Here is a 27,666-nt window from a genome sequence, read left to right on the forward strand (position 1 = left end):
AGCAGCCAAGAAATACAATACCAGCTTGTGGTCCAGATTTGGTTGGTCAGACCCTCTTCCTTTCTGAAAGAAGCAATCAGTGATAAACTTCAGGAGCATCCTGTGATTATCCTCCATGTCCACAAAATTAGCAGCTGGGTTTCCTTTCAGCGGCATGTTGGTGAAGCTTTCCAACAAGACATTCTTCTTGCTGACGTTCCACTGAAATCTGCCTTCAGAATCCACTCTGCATGCTCTGGCAATCACTTATTCTGTGATGGTTATAGGAATACCCATCACTGCTGATCTGATTTCTAAACCTTTGAACGGTTCAAGACCCATTACTTCTCTAGTCTTCCCTTTCAGACTTGAATCTCTTGACACAACTTGTCTTTCTTCCAACCTTGCAGCTTCCAGATCGTAGACTTCAGCCCTTAACCAGAAATCTTTGACCAGATTCTCATATGTTGGTCCATTCAACATACGAAAGTAACCGAAGAACTTTTGAGCATTTACCCATGCCTTCATGTCCACTTTGTATTTCTTGAGAGAGGCGAAATCCACTGGTGATTCCTTTTGAACGACCAAGGATTCAAACGGAATGGACATGGTTTTTGATTTGATTACGTAACCAGATTCTGTGTTGAGTTGCATACTAGAACCACTTGTTGAAGTTGCCATTGATGAAGATGATGAAGTTTTAGGGTTCTAAGGTTTAGTTGCAGAGAGATTGCGCTTACTTCGCAAAGAAAGGTTGAAAGGAGAAAATGTTTGTTGTGAAGTGAGTAGTGTGTGAATTGACTAAGTGTTTTGAGTAAAAATGTTTGCAATTCAATAACGACAAACAAACATAGCATTAATGACAAAGGGGGTGCGTGTAAGTACATTCAAAGCATAAACGCATCATTGCCCTCTTAAGTTATACACCAATACAAATAAGCCACGTCAGAAGTTCTTAGAGTAACTGCCAAGTTAGTGGGCCAGTTGCTATCAAAAAGTAACTTCTAGCGTTTCCACTAACTCTACTATTCAGGAGCAAGCAAGCTTTTAATCAGACACAAAGTGCATGTTCAAATTTTTCTTTATAAAATCAAATCTTTCAACAGTTAAAGGCTTAATAAATATATCAGCCCATTGATTCTCAGTATCAATGAATGGTATATCTAAAAATTCCTTTTTGAACATAATCTCTGATAAAATGGTGTTTGATTTCAATGTGCTTAGCTCTTGAATGTAGAATTGGATTCTTAGACAAACAAATAGCAGCAGTATTATCACAATAAATGGGAATACTGTTAGCAATAATCTGATAATCTTCCAACCGATGTTTCATCCAAAGTAGTTGTGTACAACAACTTGCAGCTGGAATATATTCTGTGTACAACAACTTGCAGCTGGAATATATTCTGCTTCTGCTGTAGACATAACAATAGTAGCTTGTCTTTTGCTAGCCCAAGATATAAGATTATCACCCAGAAATTGACAATTGCCACTGGTTGACTTTCTTTCAATCCTATCACCAGCATAATCAGCATCACAAAATCCAACCAACTTATAATCTAAGGATTTCCTATAGAGGAGTCCAAGATTAGTTGTTCCTTTCAAATACCTGAAGATTCTCTTAACAACAGTAAAATGAGATTCTCTAGGATCTGATTGGAATCTTGCACACAAGCATACACTGAATAAAATATCTGGCCTAGATGCAGTGAGGTATAACAGGGAACCAATCATACCTCTGTACAGCTTCTGATCTACCTTTGCTCCTTCATCTTCTTTGCTTAAGGTGCATGCAGGATGCATTGGAGTGTTCATCACTTTACAATCTTCAAGCTTGAACTTCTTCAGAAGCTCCTTTGTATACTTTGTTTGATGAACATAAACTCCATCATTGCATTGATTAATTTGAATGCCAAGGAAGAACTTCAGCTCTCCCATCATGCTCATTTCAAATTCATCTTGCATTAACTTAGAAAATTCCTTGCAAAGAGATGCATTAGTAGAACCAAATATTATATCATCAACATATATTTGCACAACAAGAATTTCCCAAAGGGTCCTTCTGAAGAGTGTTGTGTCAACCTGACCTCTTTTAAAATCATTTTTGATTAAGAAATTATTTAGTCTATCATACCAAGCTCTTGGAGCTTGTTTCAAGCCATATAGTGATTTCTTCAGTTTATAAACATGATCAGGATGCTTAAGATCCTCAAAACCAGGAGGTTGTTTGACATACACTTCTTCTTCTATGACACCATTAAGAAATGCACTCTTGACATCCATTTGATATAATATTATGCCATGATTAACTGCATAGGAAAGAAGTAACCTGATTGCTTCCAATCTTGCAACTTGAGCAAATGTTTCAGTGTAATCAATGCCTTCTTGTTGACTATAACCGTGTGCAACAAGTCTTGCTTTGTTTCTTGTTAGTTCTCCTTGCTCATTCAACTTGTTTCTGAATACCCATTTTGTTCCAATAATGTTCTTATGCTGAGGTTTGGGTACCAGATCCCACACATCATTTCTTTGAAATTGATTCAACTCTTCTTGCATAGCTAAGATCCATCCATCATCTGAAAGTGATTCATCAACTGTTGTAGGTTCAATCATTCATATCAGTCCAATCATTGAATCTTCTTGTCTGAAGTATGATCTTGTTCTTCTAGGACTATCTTTGTTTCCAATGATTAGATCCTCAGGATGTGAAAACTTGTGCGTGAATGTGTTCCTGGATTGAATAGCTTGCTGAGAGCCATCTTGAGCTTCATCAGAAGCAACTTCATCATGTGCTTCTGAGGTGGGTTCAGCTTCTGGACTATCTTCAGATTTAGCTATCTGATCAGGTTCTGGAGTATCTTCAAGAACCTGTATCTCTGCAAAACTTTCATCTTGCTTTGTAGTTTTATCCCCAAGCTCTTTGTCATCAAATTTAACATGCATAGATTCTTCAACAGAGAGTGTCTCTGAATTATACACTCTATATGCCTTTGACCTTTCAGAGTAACCTAAGAAGAGTCCTCTTTGGGCCTTGGCATCAAATTTCTTTAGGTATAACTTGTTATTTAGAATGTAACATGTACATCCAAATTGATGAAAGTAAGAGATATTGGGTTTTCTTCCTTAAAAGAGTTCATATGCTGTTTTCTTCAGGATAGGTCTGATATAGATCCTGTTCTGGACATAACATGCTGTATTCACTGCTTCTGCCCAAAAACGTTTTGCTAAATTGTTTTCATGGATCATGGTTCTGGCCATTTCTTGTAAAGTTCTATTCTTTCTCTCTACAACCCCATTTTGTTGTGGAGTTCTAGGAGAAGAGAATTCATGAACAATTCCAAGTTTTTCACAAAAAGCTTCAAAAGGCTCATTTTCAAACTCTCCACCATGATCACTTCTAATTTTCAAAATCTTTGTTTCTTTTTCGGATTGTATTTGATTGTAGAAGTTACTGAATACATCATATGCATGATCTTTACTTCTCAGGAATTTCACCCAAGTCCATCTGCTATAATCATCAACAATGACTAATCCATATTTACTTCCATATAAGGATGCAGTACTAACTGGTCCAAATAAATCAATATGGAGTAGTTCTAAGGGTCTGGAGGTTGAAACAATGTCTTTAGTTTTAAAAGATGATTTCATAATCTTTCCTTTCTGGCATGCACCACAGAGTGCATCTGAAAGATAATCTATATCAGGAAGGCCTTTGACAAGTTGTAACTTACTAAGCTTAGAGATTAATCTCCAGTTAGCATGTCCCAACCTTCTGTGCCACATCCATTTCTTATCATTCATTGACAGAAGGCAAATGACCTTCTGGTCAACCAGTTCAGAAAAGTTGATTTTATAGACATTTTCCACTCTCTTTCCCTTGAACACAATGGATTTGTCTTCCTTGTTGATGACAGTACAGTTGGCTTTTTCAAATAACACACCATAACCATTGTCACAGAATTGAATGATGCTCAATAGGTTATGTTCAAGCCCATCTACCAACCATACATTATTAATTGAGATAGGGGAATTACCAATAGTTCCTGTACCAATGATCTTGCCAGACTGGTTGCCTCCAAACTTCACATTTCCTCCTTCTTTCATTGTTAGGTTGAGGAACATGGACTTCTCTCCTATCATGTGTCTTGAGCAACCGCTGTCTAGGTACCATGATTTCTGCTTTGGCATTGCTCTTAGACATATCTGCATTTTTCACAAGTTTAGATTTAGGTACCCATTGTGTTATGGGTCCTAGAAGGTTAGTACTTGAAGTTCTACTCTTCAGTTCTTGTTCTTTAGGATGTGATTTAGGTTGCTTCTGATTAACCATCATCTTAGGTTTAACACCTTTTGGTTTTGGTACTTTAGAAGCAGAGACTATTTTGTCCATATGAACTCCAGACTTCAGGATCTTGAATTCTGGTTTCAACAGACTCTGAGGAACAAATTCTGATCTCTTCAGAATCCTGATCTTTGATGTCTTAGATCCAGAATTAGTCATACCCTTAGACTTAAGGTTCTTTGGCTTTGATGCAATCTGAGCTTTAGAGCCAGAAGCTTCAGGTTCTGGCTGAACCACAACTTTACCTTTCACACCTTCAGGTACAAAAACTATTTTCAATCCTTCCTTGATACATTCACAACAATCTTTGAGATTGGTTTCATTAGTTTTCACTTCTGAAAAGCCAATCCCTCTACCACTGTTTTTTGTAAATGCTATAAATCATTGAAGCAACTATGCTTCTGTCAATGCTAGACATGATAAAATCTTTAAGAGCAATCTCATGGTTGCTTAAAGGTTTTCCATTACACTTTTCTTGCAGCTTCTGACATAAGATCCTGAGCTTGTATTCATAAGTTTTACAAATGAAGTCAAAACTTCTGAGACCTTCTTCAGAAGCCTTCAGATCCAATAGAGTTGATTCTTGTTGTTTCATTAAATCAACATATTTTTCTTTTAAATCTTTCAACTCATTGGTTCTTACTTCAAAATGTGTAAGGAGTTCTTTAAGAGACTCAATCAACTTTCTGATCTTCTCTCTTTGAGCTTCTGAAGTTACTCCTTGTGGTCAGAAACTTTCTATTCTTCTTGGCCAGATACTCCAGTTTGTTGTAGAGCATAGCCATCTCAGCAACATCTTCTTCAGAATCTGAACCAGATGGTTCTTCTTCTTCGGATTCAACTACTTTGAGAGCTTTTGATGACTTGCCTTTGGATGGAAGAGCTATTGATTTACTCTTCTTAGTAGACTCATGTTCATTAAATCTTCCAAGATACCTCATGCATCATCTGTAAGACTCCATCCAACTCATGGTTTCATGTGGGAAAGGGAAACTCTCGACACAGAGCCTAATGTGGAAGATCTGAATTCCCTATCCTTAGGGAATAATGAGGACGATCATCACATCTAAGCAAATTGCTTAGAGAAAATCACGGTTGTTTAGCCAGAACATGAGGTTAAGAAGGCCTTATGGGCTGGTATTTAGCAAAAGATGATTAAGAGACCATTAACAAAGATACTATCGAAAGACTTAAGTTAAAGCTTAAGGAGATTTGGTCAATGGGCAATAAAATTGATTGTATCTATGATAAGGAATTCATATGATTCATAAGTTGAAAATCAAATGGTGAAAATGGGCATTAGTTGCCTTTGATATTCAAAGTTTTTGGGTAGAAACCAAAAGAAGTGGTTAAAACCACAATAGATATAATTCTTATCTAGTATCCTTTTGACAGACTTGTCATTAGCAAAACGCGACGGCAAAGAGTTATGTTTATTGAAGTTTTCATTACAAACTTTGGTTTATTTGCAAGTGTCTTTTGTTGCAAATAAATTATTATCCAGAAAAATGAAAGTCTCTACCATTTACAATTTGTTGAAGAATAAAAGTCTTTGAAAATATGTCAAAATAAAGGCACATACTAGAAGTATAAGTCTATTGTGTGAAAATTAAAACAACACAAACATCAAGATTTGACAAGGAACATCACAAAGTTGGACATTGTTATGACGTGAAACGAAGCATAACAAAACCATAAATAGAAAGCAAATGGCAATTGTTCTTGATTAAATCAAAAAGCCATCTAATGGGCTGGAATACAATATGTTGAATACAGTTCTATGCCTACCAGTGATTCGACACGCCAACAAAATCTGGCAACCCTAAACAAAGCTAGAACCTTGCATCTTCCAAGAAATGGAAATGAACGAGGAACCAAGCCACTTCGACATCGAGGCGACAAGAAAGGCAGAGGTCCGTTGTCGAATATTCTTCATCATCACCAGGAAGAGGCCAAAAGATGTTAGGCCTTCTCCCATGACCTTTACAGGTCCCCTTAGAGGTGCAAGTAGACCTATGATTTAAGCTGGGAGGTAAAGGCCTTGTCTAATAATGTCCCCCTAAGAAAGGAATGCCACCAATATTAGCCAAGGCTCGACCGCATTCAGCGAGTTGTTTGCATTCGAAGAGGTCCCTGAAGACAGGAAGGACTTCATCCATGAAAAAACCTTCTTTATCCAGCACTCTTAGTATAAGGTCGAAGTACCTAGCACTATCAGACCTATGAGCGGGAGCTTCTCTGAGAATGAGCTTTATCTCTTCCAAGTCAAAATTATCTCCCTGGAGCATTTAGGCTGCTGATGCCACACCATACATTCCATGGCCACTATGAGATATCTGACGCATGAGCCCACGCTTCCCTTCGCTGGGAGAATGGTCGGTGGCATTGTTGGAACAAAATGGGTTTAATAATGAATCTTGAGAGTTTTGATGATAACAAGGTATTAAAAACTGTCAATCGGACTAGCTAATATTTGTTCAAGTGTACAGGACCATAGACAAAATTTGACATCTTAAATAGGTTCTGGATGAACAAAAGAGAGCTAAGAAATCAACAAAAAAATGGAAGCTTAAAGCATCTGAAGAAAGGTGCTCCTGAAGTCAAAAGTGCTCCTGAAGAGAAAGTGCTCCTGAAGTGATGACGTCATCAGAAGCATGATTATTAGAAGCAAGTTCATCAGAAGCAAAAGATCACCAGAAGCTGAAGTTCATCAGAAAATGAAAGACTTAATACTTCAAGGGCTGTTCAATGGATTTAAAGTCGTCTAAGCATTGCAGAAGACTGGAAATGTGAAGCAACGATCATTTTGAATGGAGTTGAAGGCATTGGATGCTTATCTTCAAAAAGCGTTGACAAAGTACAACTGTATGAAGTGTACAACCACTTCCTCCACTACTCTGCTTTGTCCCTGCTACAAGACAAGAAAAACAGCTTTGCCTGCAACGATGTTCCCTCACAATGGGAATGCATTTCAAATTGATCCTTCATAGGACAACTACCATATCAGGCAAAAGATCATTGGTGATTGATCAAGCTTCAAACGACTCTTTTTGATGTGTTGGCAATTTCACAACGTCTCTTTCATACCTCTATATAAAGGAGTGAAGAGTTAGAGATTGGTAGAGACTCAACAACAATTTACAAGTGTCAAAACTCTGCTGAAATTGTTCTGCATTCAAAGTTCACTTAGAATTTCTGTTTCAAAGTTCATATCTTAGAAATTCTAGAGTCTTAAGAGTCTATATCCGATTTGTATTGTGAACACCACTGATTGTATATCAAGTGTTCAACCTCCAACATTTTTCTTTGTAATTCTGTTTGATTAGAAGTCTCTTGCAGTTGTGCTTGAGCATTAGAAGTCTCTTGATTGTGTTCAGGAGCATAGGAAGTCTCTTTCTTGTGTGCTTGAGCAATTTAAAGTCTCTTGCTAATTTTAGCAGTGAGCAATTGTAATCAGATATTACTTTATAGTGAACTCTCCTTGGAAGTGCAAGGGGGACAGGACTACTTCCGGTTTGTGGAAGGAACTTGTATAATTGCTTTGTGTCTTTCTTCCTTCTCTCTCTGTTTTTATCCGCTGCATCTTAGTTCTGGAAATCACTTCAGAAGCACAAGTCTATTTGCTTCTGATAAGTGTTTTTAGCTTAGGAAGAAAAGGAAGAAAAAGCAAACACAGTTCAACCCCCCTTCTTGTGTTTTTCTCACCTTCAGAGATACCATAAACAACTACAAGGTAAGGCCCTGAGAACTGCCTTATCACGAGTAAGTTCCTTGTAAAAAGGGAAAGCAGTCTCAAACTTGATAAGGTCTTCAGCCACGAATGCTGCTATTTTCTTGAGGATTACGAACAACACATCTCCTGGAAGAGTATCCATCATCGAGGGAAGAGTATAAACTTAGAAGGACGTAGAATGTATAGAAAAAGTAAGGGTTTAAGAAATAAAAGTAACTGTACAAACGAGCTTTATAATTTAAGGAAGTAGGCAATAACTTTTCGCTTTCTTGAGAGATATTAACTGTCAAGGAGTCGAAAAAAATTCATGGAGTAGTGGAATTGAGGAATCTCGAGAAAGACGAGTTAATGAACAAGGGACGTCATGATGGCAGAAATGGGAAACTCCGTGAAAGCTGAGGACAAGTAGATTTGGGGCACGTGGCGATCAGAGGTACCATTAATTTTTTTTAACTGCTGAAGTAGTGGCCTACAAAATCATGAGGTAATGGAGTCCAAAAAAGGACATAAAAGACTATGCCCAGAAGTCGTGGTGACTACGATGTCATAGGTGTTTTTAAAAATGCCAGTCTTCTTCTTTCTTGACAAGAGTTGTCAAAACTGGCATTTTTGGGGGGCATCTTGTTAGCCTGTAATTTCGAGAGGCTCGTTGAATATGGTTGAGATTTTGGTTGACCTTTAACTTTGCAGAAATCAAAGACTTGATCATTTATATTTGAGGATTTCTACAAGATGGCAAGCTTTGCGCGCGTAGTTAGAAGTTCGACAAAGCAAGGCTAAGTGTGTATTCACGTCGAACATAGCAATCAAGGCGGGAAAACACGATTTCAAGCTCAAGAGCGGTTATCTTAGTGGGAACGTGGGGACAAGCAGTTGTCCAAGATGGAGGAAGTGCTGATCATGGGATTAGTGGTTCGCCAGTTAGTTATTCTAGTATAAATAAATATTTCCAAGTCGGAAAATGGGTCGCAAATGATTGATTAAATTCTACAACACTCAAACTACCGGCGTCTAGGGAAACGAGTTATACAGAATGTATGTAAACTGATTTATAGACCACCTCTATTTTTAATGCAATGCATTTTACCTTTCCTTTAAGTGTATCTGTTTAAACTTTTACCCTTTCCTTTAATGTTATCTTACTTTTACTTGCAATCTCAAACCTGTCGAGAGACAGTGCTTTCTTTAATTCAAAACCTGTCTTGCTCTCTAAGTAACGTGAGTGCATCTCGCGGCCTTTTTTCAAACTGTTTTTGATCAAAACCTTTGCACAACATGCTCCTTAGATTTCTAATTCGGTCTCGCTTGTAATAATTAGAACTGGCCCGTAGTTTGCCGAAAACACTGGTAAACAAGTGTATAAGCCAATACTGCGAGCTTATGAAAATATGACATAAGAACCTTATGAAATTGTAATAAGCTAATTTTTACTAATTTATTCGAACATCTTTATAAGCTTATGTTAGTAGATAAACCCATTATTCAAACTGAACTTAAGATGTCCCCGTGAGCTTAACTCGGTTGGTATGAACAATGCATAATATATGCAAGGTCTGGGGTTCAAATCCAGGAAAAAAAAAAACTGAACTTATGATAGACACATTATTCATTTATTATTAGTCTTGTTATCATAAAACCCAATGCAAATATATTAAATCTATTTGGTAAATAAACATGAAAATGTTAGCATCCAAGGCAAATAGGATTATAGAAAAAGCCCAAAGTTTTCATTATGGATTTATGGTGGGGGAAGAGAGTCGAAAGGAAAAAAAAAAAGGGTTGTATAGAAGTGCGGGAGATGTAAAAAGTTGGATGTTGCAAAAAGTTTAGATTTTGTCTTCAAGCAATCTTTTACAGATGCTTGCCTTTATATATGTTATCCGACCAATTTTTTTAAGTTTAATTTGCCATTGATAAAGTGTCTATTACTTTATTGAGGCGGATAACAATTGGATAAACAATATGTTATGGGTTGTAGCTAGTTCTCTTAAAAATATTTTAATAATCAATTGCTAAAATGTTAATGTAAAGTGTTTTTTGACAGAATATTAATGGAAAGTTGAAAAACTATTTATTAGCTCTTTGTCTCTGTTTTTTTTTTTGGTGGTGGATTAGCTCTTTGTCTCTAATTTAATTATATCAGTATAAATATATTATTTTTTTAAAAATAATATATTTAAAGGTTGGATAATTCTTAAATTTGAAGATTTCATTTTTGAACTCCGCTGATCTCCATGAAGAGTATCCTAGAATGTCCAGAACTTTGGCGTCATACCTTCAGCCTACACTTTTTTTTTTTTTTTTAAATGTTATATATGTGATGATAAAAAGCAAACTCTGATTAGTCATGTCATCACTAAATGATTGTAGAAACTTTATACCTACTAGCAAAAAGACGGGCAGTAAAGATGGGGTCCGTCTGTCCGCTCTTTTTACTTTACTAACATGCGTGTATATTTTATTATGATTGTTTGTATAATTTTGATTGCAATTTTAAAATTTTCACATATTAATAAAAATTTTCAGTCATTGATTTATCTACAAATTATTGTCAAAACATATAACAAAATTATTTATCAATTTGACATATTTTGGTTTGCCTTTGTATAAAATAAAAATAAAATTACCATCATTTATTGTTTATATTAACAATAATTAGTAAAATGATATAATAAAAGTATAAATGACTTGTTAGGTAAAGGAAAAATCATATGATTGCGATAAAATAATATTTTTAAAACTACATATTTTTGTAAAGTGCCCATCTTCTCCTTTTGTTTCTTTGATGAGAATTATTGTTGAATTTTGAGAAACTCCTTGTATTTCTACGTATAATTGACAGTGACTAAAAACATGTCGTGAAAGATAGGTTTCGACATTTGGAATGGTCTGCCCTTATGACTTGTTTATGGTAATAACAAAACTTAGTCTAACAGAAAACTGTTATCTACTAAACACAAAATGAAGTCTTGAACTTTCATTTTTTTTTAATTTAAGTATAGACAAGAATGCTCTTTTTCCAGCGTTGTTTCTGATATGATTTTCACATCCAACATATTCATAAACAATCCACAACATAATAATCATTTCCAATTACACATGTCATATTTAGGGTCTATGTTTTTTAAGCAAAAGTCAGATATTTTAATTATTCATCATCAAATTGTAGAACAACAACATATATGAAGAAAAAAAATCCGAGAAAGGATCCAAATATTAAATTGAAATCATCAAACGTTTGAAATAATGGACAAATCTCAATGACCCAAATAGTATGGACTAGAGTTTTTTTTATTTTTAAAAATAGACTAAATAAAACAAATATTAATGATTCCTTAACAATTCTATTTTTTTTTTTTTTTGCAATTTGATGATTACAGTGATCGAGAGAACATGAATTAGTGAATAGGGAAACAAAAATTTGTTTTGACAACTTGATTCATAATCAATGATCCAAAAATAAATATTTTATCTCACGTATGTTTGGTAGCCTATATTTTCGACAGACTATATTAAATGCAGTCAATGGAGTTTGACTTTGGACTTTGAATAAAAGTAAATGTGTTCGACTTACTTATCTAGTCGAGAATATCGACATAGTGAGATTTGTTGTTTCAAAGATTATAATTCGACGGGCAAGAAGGCGTCGAAAGAGGATTGGTTCCAGATAAAAACCGAACAACGATTGCTTTCAAAGGATGCTATTTTAATTTCAACACGAAGAGGTGTCTGTAGCCATTAGTAGCAGTTAGTTTTGAATGTCTCTGTGTAGTTAGTTTTCTAGTGTAAATATCAGTTTCTCATAGGAAAAATGGGTCACAATTCAATCATACAGAAAACTTACACTCAAACTATCCCCATCTAGAGAGAAACGAGTTACAAGTCAAAATGTATGAATCTGTATACCAATTTACATTCAATCAATGCAATTTAAGTTTGTTTCTTTAAATTACTTTGCAATTTACTTGTTCTTTTCGAGTACTTCACATTCCTTCATCTGCGATAGCTTCGACGAATTTGATTTCATCAAATTCGACAATTATCTTCATCACTTTCATAATAATATCAAGAACATTAATCATTTTCTGGAAAATAACAAACACAATATGTCCCAAAGATTTACTGGTTGATCTTGCAAGCAATTAATTTTAAACCAATGGTTGTTTGCCAATAATCAAGGTAAACAAATTGGCACACTCGGTAGGACGGTTTATGCTTTTGTTTAAATTTTTCTTGAAAATTTGTTCGTTTAAACTTGTGATTTTTTGTTTTGTATGCGGTTAAGAAGTAATAAGTGACTACCAGAAATGGCACGTCCTCCAGGAAATAATACTTCTCAACCATCACACCCTGCGACCACATCAAGCCCAACACTTGCGTCGAGGCTGTTAGATACAACGCTTGATGCGCAACAAATCTCACAAGGAACGCCAATGATTGGCGCGAGTGTTTCAGAAACAATAGGGACAACAATTTTCGTTCATGTTTCGACTACTATGCGTGCAGCGGCCTCGACCGTTGTTGCGGCTGCGAAAACTATTGCGAATACGAGAGGTAAAACCAACCAAGGGTTTTAGAATTTTAACCCAAGATACCATAGGAATCAGCCATATGGCATGTCGTCATCTTTTATGAACAACTCCCTCCACTTTTCGATCATGGAGTAAGCGTTCCTGTTCAAAATGTTCAACAATCATTGACCAATGCCTCTTTAGCGGAGTTAAGACAACAAATGGAGGATAGTAACAATGATATGGTCAATATGTTCACCCAACAAATTGGTACAATGTTTAACTCTTTAATACGAGACACAAACAATAATTTTTAAGAATTGACCTCTTAGTTGGTGAGGATAACAAATTTCTTTGGTGCCCCACCTGCGAGAAATACGTCGGTGCCTCAAAACCAATTTAATAGGCATGTCGAAATTCCTGCAGAAAGGCCTAATAACGGGATTCATGCAAATCAAGTACAACAACCTGTTGTCAAACCACAAAGGGACCAAGATGCTAACCAAGTAGTTAGGAAAGTTCAACAGAATAACTTCGATGGTTGAAATAACATAGCAAATATAGTTGAAACCTTGTTGGCTCAAAATGGTTTCAACATGGGTTTACTGATGACAGTCAGTCATGCACTATTTTTAGAGTATTTTTCATGATATTTTCGAGTTCACAAGCAAGTTTAAGCAACAAGAAGAGCAAGAAAAACAAGAAAATTGGAACAACTGCAAGCTGCCAATCGTATTGCGATTTTCACCATCGCAATACGATTTCTTGAAGTCAGAACGCATGTTTTTGAAGGAGCTTCATCGCAGTACGATTCAACCAATCGTGATACGATTTCAAGAAGGGCTTGGAAGGTAATTAGGGTTTAATGAAGCAATCGTGGTACGATTTATGCAATCGTGGTACGATTTGGAGTGAGCAGAATTGCCTATTTAAGCTGAAGTCAGTCTCAAACAAAGGGGATTACGATTTTGGAGAGCTAAAGTGCGATTTTAACACCCAGAAGGCTGCAGCGGAGAGGATTTCATCATCTCTAACCCAGTTTATGTAAGTTTTAATTCTTTCATTGATTATGCTATTTGTAAACTCAATTATGAGTAGCTAAATCTCTTAGAGATTAGGTCAGAGATGAATCTATGTAACCCTAATTGATCATATGTTGCTGTGAAACTCTATTAGTTATTAATGAATTTCTAGTCTTTATTCAATTCAATTGTTCTTAATGCTTTTTATTTCCTGATCAAATATAAACATGATTTTGTGAGAACGAATGACTACTGACCATAGCTTTCGACTTAGACCTAATTGAATTGTTCTAATAAACATGGTTAGTCTAGGAATAGATAATCGTTTGTTAGTGATATTAGGTTAACGTTCATAAAACCTTCAAGGATTATTAGACCACCTAAGGAATTAGGGGCTGTAGTTTAAGAAGAGGGTCCTAACTCAAGGGATTGATTAGGGCTAATTTGTTAACTATCGTGAAACTAGAGAATCATTAGTAATAATAGGTGCAGTAACCAATTAGGGGAAACATAGAGGATTCGACAGACCTGATCTCATCTCTCTCCATATTTTCTTAATCAAATCTATTTTCTTTTATTTAATTTTATGCAATCAAATCAAATCTACTGCCTAGTGGCAAACAAAATATTTTACACATCATAAATATTAACCTTATTGCTGAATTGAGATTAACACAGTCCTCGTGGGATCGATATTTTTACTACTTCGATGCATTTTTAGTACACTTGCTAAAAGTCTATCAAGTTTTTGGCGCCGTTGTCGGGGAGTGTTGAGTCATTTCAATTTGGCAATTTTGTTTTTACTTAGGATTTCTGTCATTTATATTTTTGTATATATATTTATAGAAAAAGAAAAAAAAATTATGCTCATTGTTTTCTTCTCATTGTACTGTGCTACTGAAAAGTTTATCCATGTTTTGCAGCTATGATAGACAGGGTACTCCTCTATGACACAGAAGAGATTGCTAAGTTGCAGTATGAAAATTATATGCTATCTTTTAAGATCAAAATTTTGGACAACAAAATCTTGAGTTGTGATCATTATGAGGCGAATCAACCAGGTAGTGATGGTGAAGGGAAGAAAGAGGTGACCAACATCGATTACAATACTCAACTTCAGAATATTTTAGATGAATTCTTGGTGTCAAATCAAGTTTCATTTGAGAAGTTTGATGTTCAATGTGGTGATCTTGTTGAGAAAGCACATGAGTCTCAGAGGAAGCTGGTTCAGATAGAGACTGAGTGTCACAAGATTGTGGTGGAAGAAAATCTCAAAGTGAGGAGTGTTGATATTTTCCCGAAGTCTGAACCAACGGGGATTAATGAAATCACTCGTGTGCAGATGGATGCATGTCCTTCTCTAAGGTGGGAGAGCTTAAATTCCAAAGGTTTAACTGTGAGCGCATGGGAGCATCTACTTCTTTGTTACAAATTCATGGAATTCCTAACAAACAAGAGGAAGAAGAAGGATGATGTGTTCTTTCTGACATATTTTCCACCCTAACAGTGGTTGAAGCGTCAAGCTCAATGACGTAAAAGAAAGCGCTTGGTGGGAGGTAACCCATCCTTTTTATTATGTCTTTATTTTCAGTATTTTATTTCTATTGTTGAGTCAAACAATTTGTCTTTAATTTTTATTTTGGTTTAACTCGGTTATACCCCCCGTTTATGTAATTATTCCTGCACTTGTTTATTATTGATGAATTTGTTTGTTAGTTGACTCTTTACAGTTTAGTAACAATTGTCTGATCAAAGTGATATTCCAAAAGTTCAAAAGGAGGAGTGACTTGGTATTTCAAAGGCGAAGTGTACCGCAGTTCAAGATAGGTAGTCACAACTCCCAGAAATCTCAGCCATAAGGTTCATTGCCAAATTTTGTTTTTCAATTTACTTATATTAGAATATTCCATGCATTTACAATTCTAGAACTTGCGATTTTTCTCTACTGTTGATTGGTCATTGTCATTAGCACACTGAGGCAAAAGTGCTTGGTCCTTTGAGCCTTTTGAAGCCTACCCTGATTTTAATTGTTATATTTTATCATTTTCTTAACCAATTTGAGCCGGTAGGATTAGAACTTTTTGTTCGGTGACAAACCACATTACAAGCTTCGAGACTTTTAGGTTTTATCCCTTATTGTCTTTCGGAGTTAGGCATTGTAGTATGTTGCTAAAGATTAAGTTTGGGGTTGCTATTGGAATTTGCAACCAACTAAGTTTGGGGTGGGGTACTAGAGAATAATAGAACAAAAGTATGAACATTATCATGAAAAATACACACAAAAATGGTGTATCAAAAAAAAAAAAAGAGAAAAATGAAAATGAATAATGAAAAGAAAGGGACAAAACATTGAAAATCCGAGTAACTTCAAACTCGATTGTCCCAACTGTTAAAAATATTCTCTAGTACCTTTGCATTGATTGTTGTTTCATAAGGTGAATGAATGAAGGATTGAATTTTGTACTTTAACTTCCGTAGGAATGCCTAACTCAAATTTTGTGTGGCCTACTTATCCAAATATTATCCCACCTTCACCTAAGCCCCGTTATAACCCTTAAAGACCTCAAAGTGTGCATTGACATTGATTTTGATTGACGTTTAGAAACTTTTCAAGCGTATGGTAATATGTAAATTGCATGTCGACTGTGAACCCTATTAAAATTGTTGCGAGGAGTTGTGAATTGGTGGATGCGAACAAGTCAAACTAGCTCATCTTTAGCTAGTAAGGTGTTGAACTTTTTGGTGGTATCACTTGATCAGGTAATTGTTATTTTACTGTCGATTGTCAATTTTGCAAGAAGATTACTTGAGGACAAGGAATGGTTTAAGTTTGGGGTTGTGATGACAGTCAGTCATGCACTATTTTTAGAGTCCTTTTCATGATATTTTTGAGTTCACAAGCAAGTTTAAGCAGCAAGAAGAGCAAGAAAAGCAAGAAAATTGGAACAACTGCAAGCTGCCAATCGTATTGCGATTTTCACCATCGCAATACGATTTCTTGAAGTCAGAACGCATGTTTTTGAAGGAGCTTCATCGCAGTACGATTCAACCAATCGTGATACAATTTCAAGAAGGGTTTGGAACGTAATTAGGGTTTAATGAAGCAATCGTGGTACGATTTGGAGCGAGCAGAACTGCCTATTTAAGCTGAAGTCAGTCTCAAACAAAGGGGATTACGATTTTGGAGAGCTAAAGTGCGATTTTAACACCCAGAAGGCTGCAGCGGAGAGGATTTCATCATCTCTAACCCAGTTTATGTATGTTTTAATTCTTTCATTGATTATGCTTTTTGTAAACTCAATTATGAGTAGCTAAATCTCTTATAGATTAGGTCAGAGATGAATCTATGTAACCCTAATTGATCATATGTTGCTGTGAAACTCTATTAGTTATTAATGAATTTCTAGTCTTTATTCAATTCAATTGTTCTTAATGCTTTTTATTTCCTGATCAAATATAAACATGATTTTGTGAGAACGAATGACTACTGACCATAGCTTTCGACTTAGACCTAATTGAATTGTTCTAATAAACATGGTTAGTCTAGGAATGGATAATCGTTTGTTAGTGATATTAGGTTAACATTTATAAAACCTTCAAGGATTATTAGACCACCTAAGGAATTAGGGGTTGTAGTTTAAGAAGAGGGTCCTAACTCAAGGGATTGATTAGGGCTAATTTGTTAACTATCGTGAAACTAGAGAATCATTAGTAATAATAGGTGCAGTAACCAATTAGGGGAAACATAGAAGATTCGACAGACCTGATCTCATCTCTCCTTATCTTTTCCAAAACTATCTTTATTTTATGTTATTTAATTTTATGCAATCAAATCAAATCTACTGCCTAGTGGCAAACAAAATAATTTACACATCCTAAATATTTACTTTATTGCTAAATTGAGATTAACACAGTCCTCATGGGATCGATATTTTTACTACTTCGATAGTATTTGGTGCACTTGCCAAACGTCTATCATTTACATAAGCCTAATTTTGTGTCGGCCTTGTCAGAATATGTGTTAATGGAAGAGTTGCCTAGGGGATGGAAAGCTCCCAAATTCACAAAATTCGGTGGGGAAACCTATGAGTCCATAGTTGAACACATCAACTGTCATTTAACGGAGGCTGGTGATCTAACAAACAATGAAAATTTGAAAATGAAATATTTTCCAAATTCTCTAACCAAAAATGCATTCACTTGGTTTAAAACTTTACCCCCCACATTCCATTTTTAGTTGGAATCAATTAGAAAAGGCATTTCATGAACAATTTTACATGGGCCAATCCAAAATTAGTCTAAAAGAATTGGCCAGTGTTAGAAGTAAAATGACTGAATCTATTGACGATTATTTGAATATATTTCATCTCCTTAAGTCTAGATGTTTCACCCAAGTGCATGAACATTAATTAGTCAAAATGGCTGCTGGTGGCCTAGTCTATTCTATTCGAAAGAAGTTAGATACTCAATATTTAAGAGATGTGGCACAATTGGCAGATAGGGTCCATCAAGTCGAAAGACTTAAGGTTAAGAAAGTTAGATCCATTAGGTTTACTACGAAAGAAAAAGTTGCTTACGTTGACACTAACGATAGCGACCAAGTCTTCGACATAGAATCAGATATTGTCGAAGAAAGTGAGACTAATCTTGCAGAATTAAAACCTGGCCCTCCTTATGCATGTAAAGTGTTGAGGCCATCTAATGGTAAAAACTCTGAAAAGCCAAAGAATGAAAAATATGCATCTAAGACTTATACATTTGATGTTGCCAAATATGATGAAATATTTGACCTCTTAGTTGCTGAAGGCGTAATAGTGGTGCCTAAGGGCCTGAAAATGCCTCCGATAGAACAAAGGAAAAAGAGAGGATTTTGTAAATTTAATGGTTTCTCAGGCCATAACACATCTCATTGTGTACTTTTCAGGGATTTAGTGCAGAAAGCACTTGATGAAGGTAGGTTGTAATTTGGAGACAAATCGAAGCAGCCTATGCAAGTTGATGTTGATCCTTTCAAAAAAGCATATCCTTTGTATGTTTATGTAGCAGATGTCAATGTTGTCGAAATTTCTGAAGAAATCATTACTGGAAAATTAGTCAAACTAAAAGAGACTACTAATTGTCAAAGAACTGATGTTGAAATGGTTACTAATGGCCATGTTTGCAACAATGAAGTGGTTACTGAAGACCAATATGCTGAAAAAATTAAAGTTGCATACCCAAAAGCTGAAGAGGGTCTGATTGATTTTCTGAACAGATGTAAGATCTCAAATTCTGTTACCATGTTGTCCCCCAGGTGCAGTGCTGTGTTCAACAAGGAAGCTGCCAAAGTATTGAAGGCTTTTGACCACAGTCAAAGAGGAAAGGAAAATGTGTTGACAATAGGCCCAAATTCAGTTTCAATCAAAGGGGTATACCTTACAAGGTTTTATCCTCAGAGAAACATCCAAAGAAGGATCAGGCTAAAACTTTCACCCCATCTGCAAAGTCTTCGACCGAAAAATGGGTGTTTTCCAATGGAAAGAAATCTGGGTACTCTGCTCCACCTGCAAAATGGGTCAAAAGAGTTACTGGGAATGCTAATCAAAATGAGGCATCTGATTCTAAGAAATATGCTTAAAAGAATAATTACAAGGGAAAAAAACCCCATGACCAAGACTCAATGGAGCAGATTTCAATGTCAGAATAAGTCCAACGCCCTGATCGTTGTTACAAACACTGACAAAGAGAAAGGCAAGTAGGTGGTAACTTTCGTAATGGTTAGAAAACCAGCTACTGAAAGGATATTTCCTCCCCTTTCAGTAATTAAAGAAAATCTTCCAAAATGGTTAGAAAACCAGCTATTGAAAGGATATTTCCTCCCCTTTCAGTAATTAAAGAAAATCTTCCAAAAGTGGATGATGAAATGACTTTCAATTTCTTTGACTCTAAGCCAGACTTTGACGTCATCTATAATGTTGTATTGATCCTTCCTGTCGAATATGATGTAACGTCTGAAGTTACTGAAGATGAGGAAGATTTCACTGAAGAAATGGTTGTTTATAAGCCAATGTGTTATTATATCATGAACAAGGCTTGTGTCGAAGACAACCAAGCCATGTTTGAGAGACCTGATTTTCATATGAAGAGTCATCTGAAACCATTGTTTATCCATGCTAAAATCAACAACATTGGGATAAACAAGGTTCTGGTTTATGGTGGTGCTGCTGTGAACTTGTTACCACAATCTCTCCTAAAAAAGATTGGTAAATCTGAGACTGATCTGAAACCACACAATGTTGTGCTTTCTAACTATAAGGGAAAATCTGGCAATTCCTTTGGAGCTATCGAAGTTGATTTGGTAGTGGGAAGTGTAAAGAAGGCAACATTGTTTTTGGTGGTTCCTTCTGAGGCAAATTACAATCTATTGCAGGGAAGGGAATGGATTCATGGTGTTGGGGTTGTTCCTTCTACTATGCATCAAAGGCTTTCTCTTTGGAGGGAGGATGATGTCTTGGAGAACATTGAGGCTGATCAAAGCTACTTCATTGCTGAAGTCAATATTATCACCAAGAAAAACTTAGACAAACAACTGGCGAACATTACGCCATGTGCATCTTCTAAACTTGGTTATAAGGACCAAGACGATGTGCATTGGTCCATGAAAATTCACCCAAAAGATGGTTTCATATGGGGAAGGAAATTCTAGACAAAGAAGGTTTACTCTAGTTCAGGGCTTTTGTTTACCCAAAACCCCCAGTTTAAGGATGTCTTGAAATTGGAGTCTCAACAACTAGGTGGGATGATCTCGATGATTAATCATGTCTGAATCCAGTGTTTAGGATAAAATTACGGCCTACGTGGCCAAAAATAAACAAAAAGCGACTTTAGAGGCCTAAATTTTACGAAAAGAATATGTCGAGAATGATACTGCCAATCTTAATCATGAAATCATAGAAGATCAAAGGTTGGATTGCATTTACGATGAAGAGCCTCTGGGTTTCGAGAAATATCCAATGGGATCGACTAAGAAAATGCAGGCCCAAGATCCTTTGGAAGAAATTGATTAGGGTGATGGCTCTATGAAAATACTAACTTATGTCAGTGCCAAGATCGATGGAAGTTTCAAAATTCAGATTATTGAACTTTTAAAGAAATACAAAGATTGTTTCGCTTGGGATTACAATGAAATGCCAGGATTGAGTCGAGACATGGTGGAATTAAAATTGCCTATTCGACCAGACAAGAAACCAGTGAAACAAATGCTGAGAAGATTTGCACCATAGATCTTGTCGAAAATAAAAGAAGAAATCGAAAGACTCTTGAAAAGTAAGATCATCAGAACTGCAAGGTATGTTGATTGGTTGTCTAACATAGTTCCTGTTGTAAAGAAAAATGGGACTCTTAGAGTCTGTAATTATTTTAGAGACTTAAATCATGCTACACCTAAGGATGAATATCCTATGCCAGTGGCAGAAATGTTAGTCGAGTTAGAAGCAGGTTTTGATTATTTAAGTATGCTGGATGGTTATTCTAGCTATAATCATATCTTTATTGCTGAGGAAGATGTGTTAAAAACAACTTTTCAATGTCCATGGGATTTAGGTTGCTATGAATGGATAATGATGCCTTTTGGATTAAAAAATGACGGTGCTTGTTATCAGAGAACGATGAATTCTATGATTCATGATTTTATAGGAAAATTCATGTAGTTTTACATAGATGACATTGTTGTTAAATCATCTTCTGAAAGTGATCATTTGGACCATCTTCGACAATCATTCGAAAGGATGAGAAAATATGGATTGAAAATGAATCCACTAAAGTGTGCCTTTGGTGTATGTGCAGGTGATTTCTTAGGTTTTGTTGTTCACAAAAAAGGCATTGAGATAAATCAAAACAAAAAAAAAAGTAATCTTGGAAACGAAATCACCTTCGACAAAGAAAGAGTTTCAATATTTGTTGGGAAAGATCAATTTTCCGAGGAAGGTTTATTTCAAATCTAAGTGGCAAAACTCATGCTTTTTTTCCATTACTTAGAATGAAGAAAGAACATGTGTTGTGATGGGAACCAGAACATCAAAAAGCTTTCGTCGAGATTAAGTCTTACTTGACAAATCCACCTATTCTGTTACCTCCTCTTAAGAATTGGGTGATGAAGTTATATATAGCAGCATCATAATATGCTATAGGTAGCATGTTAGCGCAAGAGGATGGAAATGGGGTAGAAAGATCCATTTATTATCTTAGTAGGGTTTTAAATGATGCTGAAACAAGGTACCATCCAATCGAAAAATTGTGCATGTGTTTATATTTCTCTTGTACAAAACTTAAACAATATACAAAGCCAATTGATGTTTATGTTTATTCTAATTTTGATATAATTAAACATATGATGTTGAAACCAATACTGCACAGTAGAGTCGGTAAATGGGCTTTAGTACTTATATGATATTCATTGACTTATCAGTCTTTAAAATCTGTTAAAGGTTAAATCGTTGCTAACTTTATAGTCGACCATTCTATGGAAGAAGAAACATTAAGTTTTTGTTCAGCCTTGGAAACTTTATTTCCACGGCTCCAGCCACAAAAATGGTACTGGAATTGGAGTTTTAATTGTTTCACCCAAAACTATTCCAACTAAATTCAAATTTCGACTCAATAATTCTTGTTCCAACAACGAGGCTGAATATGAAGCCTTAACTACAGGACTTGAGATTTTTACTTGAAATGGGGGAAAAACATGTCGAAATAAAAGGTGACTCTGAATTAGTGGCAAAGCAGTTGACAAAGGATCAATATAAATGTGTTAAGGAGAACTTAATTCTTTATTTTGTTACTGCTAATGCGTTATTGAAACGTTTCGATCATGCAAATATTCAACTTGTACCGCGGATCGAAAACCAAGAAGCAAATCATTTGGCACAGATTACTTCAGGTTATAAAGTTTCTAAAGTAAAGTTGGAAGAACTCATCGAAATAAAAGAAAAACTTGTTTCAACAGATGCATCTCCAGAAAAATAAAGTAAAATTTTCAATTGCAAAACTTGTTTCACATGCAGGAATTCAACATGTACCTGCTAGTGAATTACATTCGATTGTAAAACCTTGGCCATTTAGGGGTTGGGCTCTAGACATAATTGGTGAAATTAAACCGAACTAGTCAAGAGGCCATCGATGTATATTGGTTAGTATAGACTACTTCACTAAATGGGTAGAAGCCATCCCCTTGCCAGATGTTAATCAAGAAGTGGTTATCAGTTTTATCCAAAATTAGATTTTTTTTTATAGATTTGGGATTCCAAAAACTATCACCATTGATCAAGGACCAGTTTTCACAGGTCAAATGATGGTATAATTTGCTAATCAAGTAGGATTTAAATTGTTAACTTCGACACCATACTATGCTCAAGCAAATGGTCAAGTCGAAGCAGCCAACAAGTTCATTATCACTTTAATAAAAAAAAAACATATAAGTGATAAACCAAGATATTGGCGCAAAATTCTTGATCAAACGTTATGGGCTTGTTGAAATTCTTGACCAATAATACTACCCCTTTTAAACTTACGTTTGGACATGATGTTGTGTTACCTGTAGAAATTTGTCTTCAATCGACTAGAATCCAAAGACAATTTGAAATCCCTACTGATCATTAGTAGAATATGGTTTTGGATGAATTGGTCGATTTAGACGAAGAAAGGTTAAGGGCATTAGACATCCTTACGAGGCAAAAAAGAAAGTGTAACCAAATCTTATAATAAAAAAGTCAAGTCGAAGACATTTGCTGTAAATAATTTGGTTTGGAAAGTTATCCTACCTATGGATAAGAAAAATAAAACCTTGGGTAAATGGTCACTTAGTTGGGAAGGACCATGAAAAATCCTAAGTATTTTCGAATAATGCATATGAAGTCGAAGAGTTGGTTGCTGATAATCGAGTCATGCGTATAAATAGGAAATATTTTAAAAAATATCGACCATTATTGGGAAGGACCTTGGACCATGATTTTTCTATCATCAGGAACATTTCGGCTGAATGAGATTTCTGATTTGTCCAAATTGATAAGCTGGCCAGAAGCTGATTTGTATATATTGAGAATTTTGTTCACCATTTAAGCATCTTGATAAGCATCTTTGCAAAAAATCATACTATCATCTGTGAAGAAAAGATGGCTTATACTAGGGGCTCGCCTAGATATTTGAAGGCCATGTATAAGACTTTCCTCCTGAGCTCTGAGTAGTAATCCTCAAAATACTTCAGCACAAATAATAAATAAGTAAGGTGATAAAGGATCTCCTTGTCGGAGGCCACGTTCTGGTTGGAACATTGTGCAAGGACCTCCATTTAGTAACACTGAGAAGGATACCGATGAGATACAATTGAAAATTAGTTGTTGCCACTTTAGGGAAAAACCCATGGAATTAAGAACAGCAATCAAAAAATTCCACTCAATGCGATCATATGCTTTCTACATATCTAAATTTAGGCCCACACACCCCTGCTTCCCTTTCTTTTTTTTCCTCATAAAATGAAAAGATTCAAATTCTAATAAAGCATTATTTGTGATTAATCTACCTGGAACAAAAGCACTTTGAAATTGGCTAATAATATCTGGAAGAATTATTTTCAGCCTATTTGCTATTATGTTTGTAATGATTTTGAAGATGACATTGCACAATGAAATAGGGCGAAAATCACTTGCCAATTTTGGTTTTTTATTTTTTGGGATCAAACAAATAAAAGTATGGTTTATAGTACCTGGTCACCACCTCTGTTGAGGATGTTAAGAGCAAATGAGGTGACATCCCTACCTACAATACTCCAAAAATTTTGGTAAAAAAATGGCTGCAACCATCAGGTCCTGGTGCAGCATGTGGCTTTAACTGCTTTGAAGCTGTAAGAACTTCTTCCTCTGTGAAGTCTGCATCTAAAATCCCCCGCATAGTCTCGGTAACTCTATTTTGCACCACCATCACTGCCTCAGATATTCTTTCAGGATTACTTATGGTAAACAGATCTTGAAAAAACCTGGTAAAAACTCTAGCTATATCTTCTTCATCGGCAACTTTCTCTCCACTATCATCCCATATACAATCCACCCAATTACGAGTCTTCCATTAAGAAGCTTTTTGATGAAAGAATTTGGTGTTTCTATCTACATGCTTAAGCCACATTGCTCTTGATCTTTGAGCCCACCAAATTTCCTCACTCTCCTACAAATCATCCAATCTTGCCTCTTGCCTACGTATTTCAGAGAGTACTCCATCTTGACTAGAATTTTCATTAAGCTTATCAAGTTTCTTTTGAGTGATTTTTATTTGCTTTGGAATCTCTCCAAATCTATCTTGACTCCATTTTGAGAGACTGCCCTCACAATCAACAATTCTCTTACTCATATTGGTCTCACTTGCATCCCATGATTCTTTGACCGTCGCTTCCAAATTTTTGTCCCTACACCAACATTCCTCAAAACGTTGCAATTTTAAGAAGCTACGTTTTTTCTTTGGTCTTCGAGTCACCGTTCTCAAGAATATCGGTGAGTGATCTGAAGCGTGCCTCGTGATGAAGAACTGAAGCTGACGGGAAATTGAGACGCCAATCTTGGGTTGCTACCATTCTACCTAAATGGCCTTGATATTTGATTCCCCCTCTTGTTTATTTTGCCAAGTGTACTTGTCCGCTTCAAAGCCTAAATCTCTCAAGTTATGATTTTGCAAAGTCTCCCTGAAGCCATATAAAATGTTGTTTCTCACCTCACTGCCTCCTTCCCTCTCATCTTGTGATATGATCACATTAAAGTCACCCATGAGGAGCCATCTGCTATTATCATTTGCCTCTACAAGGTTGTCAATCAGATTAAACATTTTGTATTTTAGCGGAGCTTCCGGGAAACCGTAGATTCCAGTACGCCTCCACTTTTCTTCTCCTTCCTCCATAGAGATCAAAACATCAATATGATTATTAGAGAAAGATATTACCTCCACATCAATGCCCTCTTTCCATAGCATAGCTAGACCACCGACCCAATTTTTTCCATCTCCAGAACAACTAACAGCAACCTTACCACTCAATCCATGGATATTACGAAATTTGTTCATTCAAAATCTTTTTTTCGTGTCTTTGAGAGGAATACACAGCTAGGATCTTTATAAAAAATGAGCGTTTTCAAAGATCTAACTGTGCGTGGGTTCCCAAGCTCATGACAGTTCCAGGCCAAACAACTCATTGATCTCGGCTGGCCTGCTACGCAAGGCTTGCCAATATAGTTTTTCTATGCCATACTGTCTTTTTAGAGAGGACAGTTCCATCTCTTCATATTCCTCATGGTCCTTCCTTTTTCCAACCATTTCCAGTTTTTCCTGATTTTTCTTCAGAGGCTTTCTTATCACTTTTTCTTCTTTTCCATCTCTTTTGTTTCCCACCTACAGTGATATTGGACTGATTAGTCTCCCCTCCTATTATTTCATCAACATTACTCTCCTCTTCATTATTAGACAAAGTAGACACCCTTGTGGTATGCATTTTCTCACCTCGGGAGTTGGTTCCATTAACATTTGCATTGTTAATAACCACTTCATCATTGGCCCTTATTTTATTGCTTTGCTCATGATTTCCTCCTTTCTCAATTATTTGATCACCAACTAACATTGTTGATAATTTGTCAATGATATCAATAGGGACATTCTTCTTTGTCTTTTGTTGTTGCTGTTGTCTCTGCTAGTTTAAGTTATTATTGCCAAGGTTTTAAAAAACGGTCCGTTACGGCGAAAACGGCCGTTACAAAACGGTATCGGCAGCCACCGTGACCGTTTTTGGACCTTTTAACGGTGAGAACGAAAATCACAGGAAAAACACCGTTACGGCCGTTACAGAAGCCGTTACAGCCGCGAAACGCCGTTACGGCCGCGAAAACGCCGTTACGGACGCGAAAACGCCATTACAGACTTAAAAAGAGAAATTTGTATATGGGAAAAGGAATTGAATCTCAGATTAAAAAAAGCACAAGAATACAAGAACAGAAGAAGAAGGAATCTGAAACTCAATTCATTCACTCTCAATTAAACCTTTCTCAGACACAAATCAATTACTTACTTCTATTCTCTTCTCTTGTGGTGGTAGTAACTATTACTAACATACAGTGGTGGTGGTGACAAACAAACATGCTTCTCTTGGGTTGTTAGTTGTTATTCTTCTGGTGTTGTGTGATTCCTTCCTGCTTGCCGATTCTGGTTTCTTGCTTCATTCAGTTTTCCAATTTCCAATTTCCTTGCCGATTCTGGTTTGTTCTGTTTTTTTATTTTTATTTTGAGTGAATAAGGTTTGTTAATTGTTATCACTTATCACTTGGTTACCAAATAGACACGTTTGTGTAGCTTCACTCTTCATATAATAATAATAAATTAATAATAATAATTAATAATTACTTTTAGATGGTTTATTTGTTTATTCATATATTTATTTATTAAACTCAAATAAAAAAAAAGTGTGCATTCATCTCTTATTTATTAAGTTTAACGTAATTTTATATTGACACTCTCAATACAACCATTTCATTTGAGTATTTAGGTAACAAATATTAGATGAAATTTTAGAGAAAAAATTGGGACTTTGATGTTATAATTATGGGAAAAAGTATTAATCTAAGTTATTATACATTATATGATAATATAAATCGTTTTAATAGGTTTTGTGAAAGGTTTTGATTAATTCACACCGCGAAGACCGTTATTTGTATCGCAGCGTCCGTTACAGCCGAAATCGCGACAACCTTAACGCGACCGCAATCGCGATCGCGACCGTTTTTTAGAACCTTGATTATTGCCAATCTCTCCCACCCTTCTACCACCTACATGGGCACTTATCCATGGCCCCAAACCTTTGGATGTTTCTTGTGACTCATCTTCTTGCTTTGCCATGCATCCAATCTTTCCATGACCAATACACCCACAATAGAAATAAAATTGAGGAAGTTTTACATATTTAAAATCCACCCAAAGGACTCTGTCGTTCTTACTTCCAATGTGAGTTCCCCTCTTTAAAGGTTTAGATTTAGATAAATCAAGTAAAATCTTTGCTTTCATGATCTAAATTCGATCTGGAAG

At 35.8% G+C, this 27,666-nt stretch overlaps 2 protein-coding genes across 2 annotated transcripts; both read right to left on the bottom strand.

The window, feature by feature from the left end:
* Positions 1 to 246: 246 nt before the first annotated feature.
* Positions 247 to 660, bottom strand: LOC146906238 (uncharacterized). The gene is made up of 2 exons (XM_085728773.1): positions 465 to 660; positions 247 to 404 (listed from the first exon to the last, which is right to left on the bottom strand). The coding sequence occupies exons 1-2, from the start codon at positions 658 to 660 to the stop codon at positions 247 to 249; spliced, it is 354 nt and encodes a 117-aa protein (XP_085584899.1).
* A 23,715-nt stretch (positions 661 to 24,375) lies between these two features.
* LOC146906239 (uncharacterized) lies at positions 24,376 to 25,662 on the bottom strand. Its single transcript, XM_085728774.1, has 3 exons — positions 25,238 to 25,662; positions 24,799 to 25,015; positions 24,376 to 24,675 (listed from the first exon to the last, which is right to left on the bottom strand). The coding sequence occupies exons 1-3, from the start codon at positions 25,660 to 25,662 to the stop codon at positions 24,376 to 24,378; spliced, it is 942 nt and encodes a 313-aa protein (XP_085584900.1).
* Positions 25,663 to 27,666: the final 2,004 nt, after the last annotated feature.

This window comes from Medicago sativa, chromosome 7, assembly GCF_051527215.1.
Source record: "Medicago sativa cultivar Bolivia chromosome 7, Bolivia_mono, whole genome shotgun sequence".
Classification (NCBI taxonomy): Eukaryota; Viridiplantae; Streptophyta; class Magnoliopsida; order Fabales; family Fabaceae; genus Medicago; species Medicago sativa.